The sequence below is a fragment of the Nematolebias whitei genome, chromosome 7 (genome assembly GCF_014905685.2).
Source record: "Nematolebias whitei isolate Nwh7 chromosome 7, NemWhi1, whole genome shotgun sequence".
NCBI lineage: Eukaryota > Metazoa > Chordata > Actinopteri > Cyprinodontiformes > Rivulidae > Nematolebias > Nematolebias whitei.
In genome coordinates this window covers 31,031,502-31,045,733 of record NC_056504.1, presented here as the reverse complement: position 1 = coordinate 31,045,733, position 14,232 = coordinate 31,031,502, and the positions used below count along the sequence as shown (strand labels likewise).

The following is a 14,232-nucleotide window of genomic DNA, read 5'->3' as shown; positions in this document are numbered from 1 at the left end:
GTTCACGAGGGGAAAGTCCAACACTGAGACCTTCAGTCAGGGGCTCCTTAGTATTCCCCCACCCGCCTCATGCTTCTCTCCCTGGGCAATCTGGAGTAGGAGAGAGTCCAACCTCTCTCTAGGAGTTGAATTCCAGATCCCAAGTTGTGTGTAAAGGTGAGCCCAACTACTGTATATCTATTTGGTACTGCTCAACCTCATACACAAGCTTTGGCTCCTTAACCACCAGTGAGGTGACGTTCCACGTCCCTTGAGCTTAGCCTATGCCACCAGAAATCAGCATAGCCAGGGACTCTCCCTCACCTGCCACCTGGCATTCACAGCACCCGACCATGACAGACCTCCCTGCAGGTGGTGAGTCCACATGGAGGCGGATTCCTGTTCTTTTTTCGGGCATGGCCCGGCCGAGCCCCAGGAGCCAAGGTTTGACCACCAAATGCTCCCCAATGAGCTCCACGTTCAGGCCTGGTTCCAGGGTGGTGCCCTGGTTTTCCTGTTCCAGGTGAGGTTTATGATGTAACTATTGTTAATCCATTAAGGTTTTGGATCGCTTAGTCTGACAATTCCCCTGAGGCCTGCTAGCCATGCGAGACCCTACCAGGGGCTAATGCCCCGGACAACAGAGGCCCCAGGATCACAGGAGTACTCAAACATCTTCAACACGTTAAAGTGATGATTCTGCAGAGGGGATTTTTTTTTTATGAATCCAGAAAATTTATATTAAAAATTCATATGTAGGACATGTTTTTTTAATAACAAGCAAAACCTAAATTATTCTGGATTTAAATTCTACTTTAGTGCATATGTTGTTTTAGTTATTTTCTATTAGCATTTAAATTGAAAATATAATTCTCCGTTCACTGTTTAACTTGTGTCAGAGATACACACAGCTAAATGCTGGCATTTGAAAGTATAATGTGTAAAACTGAATGTTTTTATACGTTTTAATAAAACCATCATGTTGCGTTCCTTTAAGGTAATCACTGGTGGAAATTTAGTTGTTCATTCTGTACTGTTTGTTTATGGTGAATAGGTCGTAACGGTAAAAAAAATTAACAAACAAGAAACATATTGAACCTGTCAACTCACTGAGTCACTGTGTGTGAACCCCCTCCCTTCACACTGTTTAAAACCGGTCCAGTTGCCTCTTTCTGGGCGTCTCCTTCAGTCACTTAAGCGAAGTCATTTAAGCGGGAAGATCAGGCCTGTTCAAACCTGCACAAAGGAAGAAAAGATGGACTTATATGTGGATTTTAAAGCTAAGATCATCATACTTTTGACATGAAATGTCCCTCATCGAGCTGTCTGCACTTTTCTTATGCTTCAACCTTACAGATGGACTGTGACTGTAAGACTGTGATGTTTTTTAAGAGCAAATGTATTAAAATTTGAGTTAACAAAGTGAGAAAAAAACTGTCCTGCTTCTTTATATAAAGAATATGATGATGCTGTTGTTCTACATAAACATTTCCTTTCAGATTTTATTCTCCCGTTACCATTTTTGTGTACATTTTTTATGTTGCTTTATGTTTAAACTCTCATGAAAGCCAAATTTTATATTACCCAAACTATTGCATGGAAATAATATGTTTAGATGTGCTTTGAGAAGGTTTCAAGGGCCTTGACGATGCCCATTATAAAAATATGAAAACGATTTACCCTGATTTAAAAACTACAATGAAACTGGATTTTGTGCTCCTTATGCAACCTTACAAGATCCAGTCTAACCAGCAGTGATTAGAAGCTGCTGGTTTTGAAACAGGATGGCTCCAAAGCATAGAGCGTGTCTGCAGCACCCCAAGACACTAAGCTAAAGGAGGGAGGCAGAAGACATGAGAGCATCTTCTTCAAGTGGCTGTTTTCTCCTCTTGGGTCACCACAGCAAGTCATCCTCCTCCATCTCTGTCCTCTGCATCCTCTGTCCTTACTCCAACTATCTCCATGTCCTCTCTAACTGTATCCTCTTTGGTCTTTCTTTTTGTCTTTTTCCTGGCAGCTGCATTTCTAACATCCTTCTACCAATATACCCACTGTCCCTCCTGTGGACACGTCCAAACCATCTCAGTCTGGACTAGAAAGGCCCCAATGATGAACTACTCTGTGAACGTCTCAGGCAGCAGAAACCCAACGTGGAAGAGGACGAACAAGATGAATCATCAGGATAATCTTGATAGACCAACAGCAGATTAAAGAAGTGGTTGATGTCAAGAACTCCTACCAATGCCTGGAGAAAGCTGAACGGAGGGACAGCTGTTTGTAATGTAACCAGGGAACACCATGTAAATGTGAATTCAGAGCTATTGTTTTAAATTTGTAGTGGTGAGATGGATATTTAGGTGGATGTAGACAGTAAATAGTCAAGAATTATTGCATTTTTGTACAACAAATAATTTAAAAAATGTACACTTAAAAATAAATCATTTAGTCATGTTGCATTGCTGTGTTTTGACAGAAGTGAAAAATAATAAGAGACTAATATTTTAGGGGTGTACGACACGGTGAAATTTACATCTCAGGTTTGTTGAGCTAACAGGTTTTTGACATCACACAGGTAGCCAGTTTAGTCCAGATAACAAATCTATTATCTTGTTTATTCCTTTAAATAATTTTGTGCCCTATAAACATGAAAACATGCCCTCCAGATGTCTTCAAGTTTTGATGTTTTGTCGTCACAACAGCTCAACTTAATCATTAAAGGACATGCATATCCAAATAATACAAAAAGTAGAAGTAAGCATCCTACTGTTTAAGCAATTTAACATAATACACAATTTTACACATTTTGTCACATAACTGGCAACATTTTTTTTAAACTTGGTGCAGCCAGAGTGAACCAGGAAGTGACATCAAATGGGAACTCCTCAAAATGGGGAACTCCTTGGTTTGGTTTATATAAATTCGAACTTCTCTTCTTCTCGCCCTGATAGAGATAAAAAATAATCTACATAAATATCAGATTATTTGCTGCTGTCTGTGTTGTCAACCACTGTAACAATCCTCTTTTTGCAATTTGTCGCCACTTCCTGTTACTGCACATGTGAGTATCTCAACAACTGTTCATCTCAGCAGAGTGATTTTCTATTTATTTTTTGCAATACGTTATTAATGTTATCTTCTTCAAAAATACATTCATATTTATTACTAGAATTTGACATCACTGGCGCTTTAATACAACAGTTTTGTGCATTCACCCTCTCGTTTATATTCTCCATTTATATCTGTTCATACAACCTGATATTTTTAATCATACAAAAAAAAGAAGTGTTTATGTGAAAAGTTCTGGATAGAAAAGCTTGAATTATCAAATGATCATAAACATTATGAGGGTGTATCATGCATCAGGATAGTATGAGGGTGTGTTCTTCATTGGGTGGAGTTTTAGGTTTTGTTGAGCCAGTAAATAACAAAAAAACTCTACTCTTGTTGAACTTCTATTATTTTTTTATCTGTTTGTAAATTATACCTTCACACTATCAGCTATTATTTAGATTTAACAATTTCCTCAAAAAGAACGGCAGAGCCATCATTAAGTTGTTTTTTTCTCCACGTGCTCGTCCTTGTCTTGTCCTCAGAGGGCGTTAACCTGAGCGGCGCTAGGACCCTGAGGAGGAGGAGGAAGGGTCACCGACCAACAGCTGGGAGCAGGCAGGATTCATTACGGCTGGAATTTGGACAAAGTTCCTGTCAAACTACATTTTATATCTGGTGAGGGGCGCACTGAGTGAACACATTCACCTGCGGTGTTTAAAACAAGCAGAGAACAGCCTGATTTGTTGCGTTTATGTTGTCTTTTCCCGTTTCGTTGCTGCTGAAAAACACCTGCGTGGTTCAGGTGAACTCCCTGATGAAGAGGGAAGTCCTCGCGCTCTGAGCCGTGAAAGGTAAGGCCTCTGTCAGACCTCTGGACTCAGTCTGAGCTCGATGTGTTGGGACATTTCATAGCGTTTCTTGGTGGTTAAGGAGACCTGACCCCGCGGACGTAGAGACTTTGATGAGGGTTGTTTGATGGGGCAGGTCCACCCTCTGAAGTCACTTCCTACTTTAAAATAAATAAATAAATGTAAGCCTCAGGTTGAAGGACAAAGATCGCACATTTGAATGCCCCATAAACCTTGTTGGTCGGGTTAAACTGACACAATTTCCAACTTTTTTATTGTTAGAAAAGCGGGCACGCCCACGCGCACTGCCCCGCACAGGCCCTGCCCCGCACAGGCCATGCAACATGCATGATAGAAATCCAGTGTGTGACAAAAGCATGCTGCAGACCATCATGCTTCTGAGGCTGCAGGTGTAGTCACAGAGAAATGAATGAATGAGAGATCCAACCATCAAAAATCCAACTTGTTCAGCAACTTGTGCTTCTGTCAAATCTGTTAACTTTAGGAGATTATCCTATTACATGATGTACTATATTAATATCTTCTATGTAAACCATGACGTAATAAAATATTGATTAGGATGCTGTTTTTAAGTTGGTATTTTGGGCATTTTAAGATTTCTATAAAGTACGAATAAAGAAAAAATGTTTTCCTGAAAATATCAAATGGTTCAGTTTGAAATAATGTATTCCAGTTGTTTTCCAGACCCATTGATCTGCAATTCTGACATGTGGGTCTGCACTCACTGTAAAGCACTCACTGTAAAGCACTGAGATGAAAACCATGTGGAAGCCGAGTCCTTAGGCTGGCTGTAGACCGTGTATCTAAAGAAATATGGCTGAATAAGATGTATAAAATCTAAATACTTGTTAGATATATAAGCGTGAATCTGCTGCTGAACTCAAAACAAATCTGGGTGTAAATGTGTACCAAAATTATCAAGCTTCTAATGGTTCCCATTCTCACACGTGCACTCACTTACCTTGGCTGAAAGTCGGCCGTAGCAAGACGGAGTACATGTGTGTGAATGAAAGGGAGGCCGGTGGAACAGTGAGGCTACAAGGAGCAGAGGTCACAAAGGTGCAGGACTTCAAGTACTTGAGGTCCACTGTCCAGGAAAATGGGGAGTGTGGTAAAGAAGTGAGAGAGTCCAGGCAGGATGGAGTGGATGGAGAAAAGTTTCAAGAGTGATACGAGACAAAAGGGTGTCAGAAAAGGTCAAAGGAAAAGTTTACAAGACAGTGGTGAGACCAGCTATGTTGTATGGTCTGGAGACCGTGGCATTGACAAAAAGACAGGAGAAAGAACTGGAAGTGGCAGAAATGAAAAAGTTGAGGTTCTCGTTAGGAGTGACAAGGATGGATAAGATTAAGAATGAGATCATCAGAGGTACAGCACAGGTTGAACAACTGGGAGATGAAGTTCGAGAGACCCGACTGAGATGGTTTGGACATGTCCAGAGGAGGGACAGTGGGTATACTGGTAGAAGGATGTTAGAAATGCAGCTGCCAGGAAAAAGACAGATGAGATATATGGATGCAGTTAGAGAGGACATGGAGGTAGTTGGACTGAGGATGCAGAGGACAGAGTGAGATGGAGGAGGACAACTCGCTGTGGCACCCCCGAAGAGCTAAAAGCCGAAAAAAGAAAAATGTGGTTTATTTATTTTTACTAGGTTTATGACTTTGCAATAAGTACATTTTAAAAGTAGTTGTGCACATTTCTAGTTTGAGATCATCAGTAAAAAGGTGCAATGCTTTGAGTTGATGCCTGTATCATTTAAACGTTTCTTAAACGTGCTTTCTTATGATTGTCTTCTGTTGCCATCTGTGTTTTTTGTTTAAAACAGGTTTCTCTTGTAAATTAATCCTCTAGGCTCAATGAGACTAACCTGAATAAATAAAGTTTGAATTGAATGTTTCTTTTCAAAAGAACCACTGCCTTGTAGTCTTGCACAACTTAAAACATTTTACTTTTTGGCCCTCCCTTATTGCAAAAGTAAATTCTCTCCTAAAAATGAATGAAATAAAATGACCATTTAAGTTTGATAGAAGTAAAAAAATGAAAGGATGAGAATACACTTATACCGTATATTGGTGTAAACATTTGATGAAGCTGCCTCATGGTGCATAAATGAGCTTTCAGTTTTGTGTTTTTCTCATAGAAAACACGGCACAAAAATTCAAACCATCACCAACCTTTTCTTTGCCATTTTATTATTATTTAGCTTGATCTGGGATTTTAAATCAGTTTCAGTTCAGTATAATTACATATATCTTGTTATTGACTGTATTTGTGTGTCAAAGCCCTCTTGATAAGATTATATTGTTCACCAACTTAAAACGATAATTGCTCACCAGTAAAATATCAAACTTCACTTCAGGCTTCTTATCAGCGCCTTGACCGAACCAATAAATGTGCACCTCACACATCTGGAGGAGGTTCAAGTGCTGTGTTTGAAAACATAACTCATTTGAATGGTAAATGTTGTTCCTATGATAGTCTGTAGTTTATAGTTATTTGTGCAGGAATAAAAATGTAAATTTGTTAAGTGGTTAAAATACACAAGAATTCTGAGTTTATTTAAACTAGTGGTTCCCAACCCTGGTCCCTGAGGAACACCATCCTGCATGCTTTGACACACCTGATTTGAATGATTTGATGATTCACAGACTTTATCAGAACTTGAAGTAATTCATTGAATCAGGTGTGTTGAAGCAGGGAAACGGCTAAAACATGCAGGGTGGTGTTCCTCAGGGACCAGGGTTGGGAACCACTGATTTGAACTACAAAAGACAAACTAGCACAGGAATCCTCCGATGTGCTGTCTACATGAATATTGTGATTTTTAAGCTTCAAGAATCATTTAATCTGTAACTCAAACATGTCTAATGCAATACACAAAGTGCAGTTTACATGTAAAACATTTACCTAATGACAAATTTAAAAGAAAACAATAAAATAACATTTCATTAAACATAGTTGAGCTTGAATCAAATGTCAGTGAGAAGATGGCCTTAGTGTTTGAAGCTGTTTTGAAGCTTATTTGAGAAGTTTTTAGATTAATGGGTACATTTTTTTTTTCATAGCTGAAAACCATCCCTTTGCAAAATCTTCTGGGTACATCTGGTTGATTTGTTTGAGTTCCAACTGGTGTGTGACACGGAGTAGAACTCCATAGTTTTTTTTTTTTTTCATTCAACCTTTATTTAGATAGGTTAATCACATTGAGCCTCGGGGACTGATTTACAAGAGAGACCTGATTATTAGGTCTGAGTCATCAAACCTTAAATATTCAAAAGATCTAAAAATCAAACAAGAATCCATCAAAACGGCAAACACCTCTGCTTTAAAGGTAAATTAAAATAATTTCTATGCAACAAAAGAAATCACCAAAGATGACATAAGCTGAAGTACTGCAAGTATAAAAAAATGTATGTATAGGATTTATTGAAACTGGTACAAGAAACAAGTCATGAAAGTTGCATTCTGATGAAAACTGGCAGTTTCTTTATTTATAGAGCACATTTAAAAATTTCTGTGACTGACCAAGATGCTGTTCATTAAAGGGTAAAGAAGTTCCACTTCTTCTTTCGGCTGCTCCCTGCGTTAGGGGTCGCCACAGCGAACTAAGTCGCACGAAGAAAAAAAGAAACTAAAGCTAAGAAAGCAATAAAATATTTCTAGTGTATTTTTAAATCAAAGCCAACAAAAACCCGTTGTTGAATAAAAGCTTAAGTTTCAAATAAAGGAAGTTCTTTTTGTTTTTAATTACTGAGCCAATTGGTTTCTGCACTCAAAATCAGTAATGTGCCTTTTTTAATGAGCCTTTACCATACCCAGATTTCTAAAGGGGCTGCAGGTATCGCTGGGTCCAAAACTGAGGACTCACATTTTCTCCTCATTAAAGTTGTGAAAGTTTAAAGCCGTTCTATCTTGAATATCTGACAGACTGTTAAAAGACGTTTTAAGTGTCACAGAATTGTTGTGCTCTAGTTGTAAGTGCATCTGGGTATCATCCGAGTAGCCTACCAGGGAGCATACAAATGAATAAAAGTTGTCCAAGAATACGACCCTGAGGAACTCCAATGAAGAGGAGCTTGAAGAGAAACTGATTCACCAATGCTCCTACAAAACCTCCCATTAAACTCTCAAATCGAATCTCCCTATCAAAGTATAACATTTCAAAACTAAATCTGTAACCTGCAGTGAATGGATAAAAAAAATATATGCTCAAGACTCTAGTTGCATGAGCTGCCGTTACGCTGCGCGATGCCAACATCATTACTCAGACGGCAGTTGTGTCACTTTTCTACATTCCATGTAATTTCTCTCTGATTTTGTCTCTCTGGCTCGTTTTTGTCATGTTTAGACATGTTTGGACACTGAACTTCTGTTTTCCTTTACCCATTTTCTTACACCTGCAACTTGTTTTCCGTTTCACTCACTCTTCAAAAATGTAGTGGTCTGAACACCACGTCTGTTGAATCTTTAAGTTTGGTTCTGTTGCCAACTGTTAAACTCATATAATCCCAGCAACATGGAGCACATATTAAAATGTGCTGCAATTTCATTTTAAATTAAAATGTTTTTTGTTTTCTGCATCAGTTTGTCCTGCAGGTATGTGTTCCAGTCGAAGTATATGTGGGGACAATGACCGATCCTCCAACTCCGAATCTGGATTTTCAGGAGCTCACTATGCCCTCTGTGCCCTTGGAATTGGACTCGTTGCCCTCGGGATTGTCATGATAGTTTGGACTGTGATACCTGAAGAATCGGTCTCAGTGACGTCTCCAACTTCATCAGGCAACTTCACTTCAACCCCTTCAACCCCTACTGATGCTGACAAAGACCGCACAAAGTCCTCGTCTGTGGCGCTGGTGCTGGTCGGAGTGGGGATAGTAATGTTGCTGTTGTCCATTTGCCTCGGTATAAGGAGCAAGCGGAGAGCTCAGAGAAGAAGCAACCAGACGGCGACAGCAGCAGCCCCCTATCGAGTGGCGGGACAGGAGGAGTCGTGAGTTATTCCCAAATATTTTATGAGATGCAGCCAGTAATTAGTTTGACAATTTTGGAGAAGTATTGTGCAAGTTCCTCCAAATCCGAGGCCATGGTCTTGAGCCGGAAAAGGGTAGAGTGCCCTCTCCGGGTCAGGGAGGAGGTCCTACCCCAAGTGGAGGAGTTCAAGTATCTCGGGGTCTTGTTCACGAATGGGGGAAAAATGGAGCGTGAGATCGATAGGCGGATAGGTGCAGCGTCTGCAGTGAAGCGGGCGCTGTACAGGTCTGTCGTGGTGAAGAGAGAGCTGAGTCAAAAGGCGAAGCTCTCAATTTACCGATCGATCTACGTTCCCACCCTCATCTATGGTCACGAGCTTTGGGTTGTGACCGAAAGAATGAGATCTCGGATACAAGCGGCCGAAATGAGTTTTCTCTGCAGGGTGTCTGGGCTCTCCCTTAGAGACAGGGTGAGAAGCTCGATCATCCGGGAGGGACTCGGAGTAGAGCCGCTGCTTCTCCACGTCGAGAGGAGCCAGTTGAGGTGGCTTGGGCATCTGTTTAGGATGCCTTCTGGACGCCTCCCTGGTGAGGTGTTCCAGACACGTCCCACCGGAAGGAGGCCCAGAGGAAGACCCAGGACACGCTGGAGGGACTATGTTTCTCGGCTGGCCTGGGAACGCCTCGGGATTTCCCCGGAAGAGCTGGCCCAAGTGGCTGGGGAGAGGGAAGTCTGGGCCTCCCTACTTAGGCTGCTACCCCCGCAACCCGACCCCGGATAAGCGGAAGAAAATGGATGGATGGATGGATTGTGCAAGTTCAAGCATTCCACGTCTGGATATTGCATCTAGATGTGCTCTGCTGCCCCAAATAGAAACAACTATATTTGCAGGATGTGTCGTTTGGTCCAATTTTACACAAGAAAAGCTTGAAGCAGCCCTAAAGAACAAAATTTGCACTGAAGTCTGTGCTCTGCTTTTAGGGTTTGAGTGTTTTAACCAAGTTTTTAAGAAACTATGTGATTAAGTCCATCCATCCATCATCAGCTGCTTGTTCAGGAGTCAGGTCGTGAGGACAGCACCTTGAGTAGGGAGGCCTAGACATCTACAGGTCCTTCTCAAAAAATTTGCATATTGTGATAAAGGTCATTATTTTCCATAATGTAATGATAAAAATGAAACTTTCATATATTTCAGATTCATTGCACACCAACTGAAATATTTCAGGCCTTTAATTGTTTTAATACTGATGATTATGGCATACAGCTCATGAAAACCCAAAATGCCTGTCTCAAAAAATTAGCATATCATGAAAAGTTTCTCTAAACAATCTGTAAAATCATTCAACCTTTTATTTATACAGGTTAGTCTCATTGAGCCTCGAGGACTCATTTACAAGAGAGGCCTGTTTTTAATGAAGAATGGTGACGCAGTAAGCAACAATAACAACAATAGACAATCGTAAAAAAAGTATATAAATTGAAAAAATAAATGGAAGAAAATTATATTTAAAAACGAAATAAAAACGGCTAGGTTGTAAAGCGATGTAGAATATGAAAAACAGGAACATGTCTGCATTTTTTTCCCAGGAACTTAACAGATCTTTGAAGCCACTTGGAGAGGTTAAGGTTGAGAGCTTCAGATCTTTTTGCAAGATATTCCAGGAAACGGGGGCAGAGTAGGAGAAGGTCCTTTTGCCTAGTCCAGTTCTCACAGAGGGAACACTGCAGGTAAAAATGTCCTGAGAGTGCACGCTGTAGCTGCACTCACACAGTGACATGTAGGAGGAGATGTATGAAGACAACAGACCCAAGAAGTGATTTAAAGATGAAAATGTACCAGTGGGAGAGACTGTGTGAAGTTAATGATGACCAGTTAACCAGTGAAAACAGGGTGCAATGGGTGCTCATTTCTTGTGCCGTCCAGCTCGCACCGAATCCTAACACCAGCCAATAAAGTTAGGAAGGTCTATCTCATCATTGGTCCACTGCACTATTTTTGGAGCTTCCATACCAGAAACAGTAAAAACAAGACGCACTCAACACGATCAGAGTGGAGGTTCGGATGTAGTTTGTAAGCTCAGTCATCCTGGTAGATAACAACAAAAAAGGTTAAATCATGTCATCTGGACCAGTTTCTTGAAGGGAGAAACATTTCATCTTCCATCCGGAAGACTTCATCAGTCTGCAGCCTGCCAACCAGATCTCTCCCGCTGTGTTTCAAGCGAACCTACCTGGATGATTGAGTTTACAAACTTTTTTTCTGAACCATTTTGGCCTTTGTGTCCTCAGGCTGTTTCTGTGAGTAGCAAGTTGGCCATCTGGCCTAAAACCTTTGATTGTTATGCATGATGATCGATTGTTTTGGGCGGATGGGTCCTTTAGCAAAGCCTGCTTCTGAGGTTCCAACAGGAGACTGGCTTGAAACACAGCAATAGCTATGTTTACATGGACAAATAAATCGGATCCAGCCGTTTGGAATAAAAATGTGTCGTGTAAATACCCCGTTAATTTGTGATCGGAACAAAATGGGTGGTTTACGCGGATTCATAACCCGAACGGTGCACATGTAAACGCTCGATCTGTTCTTCTTTTTTTTTTTTCTGATGGTGGAAAACTGACCTGACGGCGCATGTGCAACCTGTCATTTCCACCTGGGTAATGCTAATAATATTAGCATGTCGGGGAAGCAAAACTGGTCGGTGAGCGACACATTTCTACTAGAAACTTAAAAAGAGCTCAAAATGATCTGCATTACCTGTAGCTCAGTCAGGGAGTGCTGTAATGTCTCCGCCGTCATTAAAACCTGTCGCGGGTCCATTTTGGGTGCTCAGGTTTGTTTACATTTATCCTGGAAGTAAACCGGAAGTATAACTACTTCTTCTTCTGTTGTTGTTTTTTTTTAAGGAGAGTTTACCACTCTGCACATGCCAGTACTTCTGTTCAGAACAAAACCCGCTGCATGTAAACACTCGTCATGAACAGATTGTGCCCATGTAAACGATGCATTTGAATTATTTAATCTGAAAACATTTCAATCCAGTCTAAACATTTTGCACATTCATAGCTAATGAAGGCTACTTATGGGGCAGATCTGGTTTGCAGGCTGCAGCCTGATGAAGTCTTCCGGATGGAAGACAAAACGTTTCTCCCTTAAAGAAACTGGTCCAGATGACATGATTTAACCTTTTTAGGTTCAGATGTAGTTTCCAGTTTTGCTGGGGGAGGGGTCATCCAGTGACGTAGCTCCACTGACCAATTAACAGCTGCTGTCTGCTTATGTCAAAATCGTCACCTCGGAGCAGCTTGCTTGGAACCCTGACCAAGATGGTCTCATAAACCGGGCTGTGTGTGGGTACTGGCTGTGGGCAGACCCTTAAGTGGTGCAGAACCGATAAGAGTTGAGACCGTGGCAAAGCACCAATGGTCTCTCCAGCATGTCCTGGGTCTCCTCCCAGTTGGACTTGCCTCTAAGGAGGCAACCAGGTGGCATCTTTACCAGAAACCTGAACCGAATCAGTCGGTTCCTCTTGATGTGGAAAAGCAGCAGCTCCGTTCCGAACATCAGCTTACCCAATGTTATGAGCTAGCATTTAGCAACACGGCTCTAAAATGACTACTTTGTAAGTTTCAGCTTAAAGCTAATGTTTAATTTTAATGAACAGGAATAACTATTTATTTCTGACAAAGTTTAAAAAAACATTTTTTAAAGTGTATCTTTGTTCTTAAGTTTTAGCAATAAATCAACTCTGCTGGGCCCACACAGTTGAACCATTGCATACACAGTTTGTTTTCTTGTCTTTTAAAATAAACTTGGGACAGAATATGTCCACACTTGTCTACACTATGTCCGTTCTTGATTTCACAAGTGTTCCTTTACCCTACCTTAGATAAATAATGTTACTACCAGTAATTAATTTTTTATGTATATGAATGTTTCTGTTCAGTGCCTTGAGGTGACCTCTGTTGTGACTTGTACTATATAAATAAACTGAATTATTTTCAGTTTTACCTCATTTTGATAACCTTGTCAGAAAAGTTTGGTGCAGCAGATCTTTTACACTCAAACTTTGAGACGGCAGCGAGTTAGCAGTAATACACAAAAGCATTTCAATGGCCAACAATTGCTATTTTATTTAAGAGGAGATGGAGACATTAAATGGCACTTCTTTCATCTCTTTTCAGAAGTGTAGACCCATCTTTGTACAACGTGCCGAGCTATGAGGAGGCCGTCGGCAGCGGAAACTACCCCGTCCGCCAGAGCAACCTGAGGCATAGCACCTCACAGCTGCCATCTTACGAGGACATTCTAGCAGCCGTGGAAAACGAGGGAAGGGACCAGCCTAACAACTCCACTGAGGACGCCCCTCTTAACGATCAAGGACCGACCTCTGTTCCACCAGACGCCGAGCCCGGTGCCGAGTCCTCCGGCCTCGCACCAACCCCCAGCCTGCCCACACGCAGCGCTAGCCGAGCCAGCCGTTTCCTGAAGCCCCTCCGTGTGAGGAGAATAAAATCGGACAAACTGCACCTTAAAGACTTTCGCCTCCAGATCCGCAGCCCCACGCAGAACCCAGTGACCATTGAACCCATCACCCCGCCCCCACAGTATGAAAACAAGATGCCCGAGCTACAGTGATAACCTGATGATTCCCCAAATGGTGAAATGTTGAATAGATTTAGATTTAAAGGACCAATCTTGATATTTGTATCTTCTGGTGAATTTTTGTTTTAATTTTTTTATTATTGTAGTTTATGATTGGCATAATTATTCAGTCATAATACGGTTTTACTTCTGTGAAAAATAATCCCCTTTAAGAATTTTTTTAACCAAATTTATGTCAAAAATAGAACGTTTTAGTTTTATTTATAAGCCAAGTTGAATGGTTATCTACAGAAATATTGTTGTGTTGTTGCTTTAACATAGAAATATCAAACATCCTGTGGTTTAAATGCAAAACCTGAAAGCCATTTATGTAGGAAATCTTTAGAAAGTTTAAAAATTGGCTAACAGAACGCAGCCTTTGAAAGCCTCAACCTCTGATTTAGTGTTTGTTTTTAAATCTTTTGTCATTTACTAAAAGGTTTTCAATAGAAAATTTCAATAGAAAGGAGTGGGAAAATAATTTTAAAGCATAAATGAATAGTTGGAAGTGTTGTGAAATTAACATGTTTTGCTTCGTGAACATTTAGTTTGTTGTTGAAATAGTTTTTTTAAGTGTTGCAATATCTGCAAAATGGTGGTGAATATGTGTTTTTCTATTTCTTTTAGGTTCAGATCAGTTTTCATCAGTTTTATTTGTTGTTATTCTACAAAAAAATCTAAACAAATCCTTTTTCATAAGTGGAAACAAAAAAT

General features: G+C 40.6%; 1 protein-coding gene across 2 annotated transcripts; it reads left to right on the top strand.

The window, feature by feature from the left end:
• The first annotated feature begins 3,620 nt into the window (after window positions 1-3,620).
• On the top strand, window positions 3,621-13,523 carry tmem51b (transmembrane protein 51b). Of its 2 annotated transcripts, XM_037679387.1 has the most exons (4): window positions 3,621-3,705; window positions 3,833-3,881; window positions 8,487-8,895; window positions 13,059-13,523. In XM_037679387.1, exons 3-4 carry the CDS (start codon window positions 8,501-8,503, stop codon window positions 13,510-13,512), a joined length of 849 nt encoding a protein of 282 aa, XP_037535315.1. In that variant the 5' UTR covers window positions 3,621-3,705; window positions 3,833-3,881; window positions 8,487-8,500; the 3' UTR covers window positions 13,513-13,523. The 2 variants fall into 2 exon arrangements, with proteins under 2 accessions (XP_037535315.1, XP_037535316.1); XM_037679388.1 differs by lacking the exons at window positions 3,621-3,705; window positions 3,833-3,881 and having other exon boundaries at window positions 8,487-8,498; window positions 8,568-8,895.
• The last annotated feature ends 709 nt before the right edge of the window (window positions 13,524-14,232 follow it).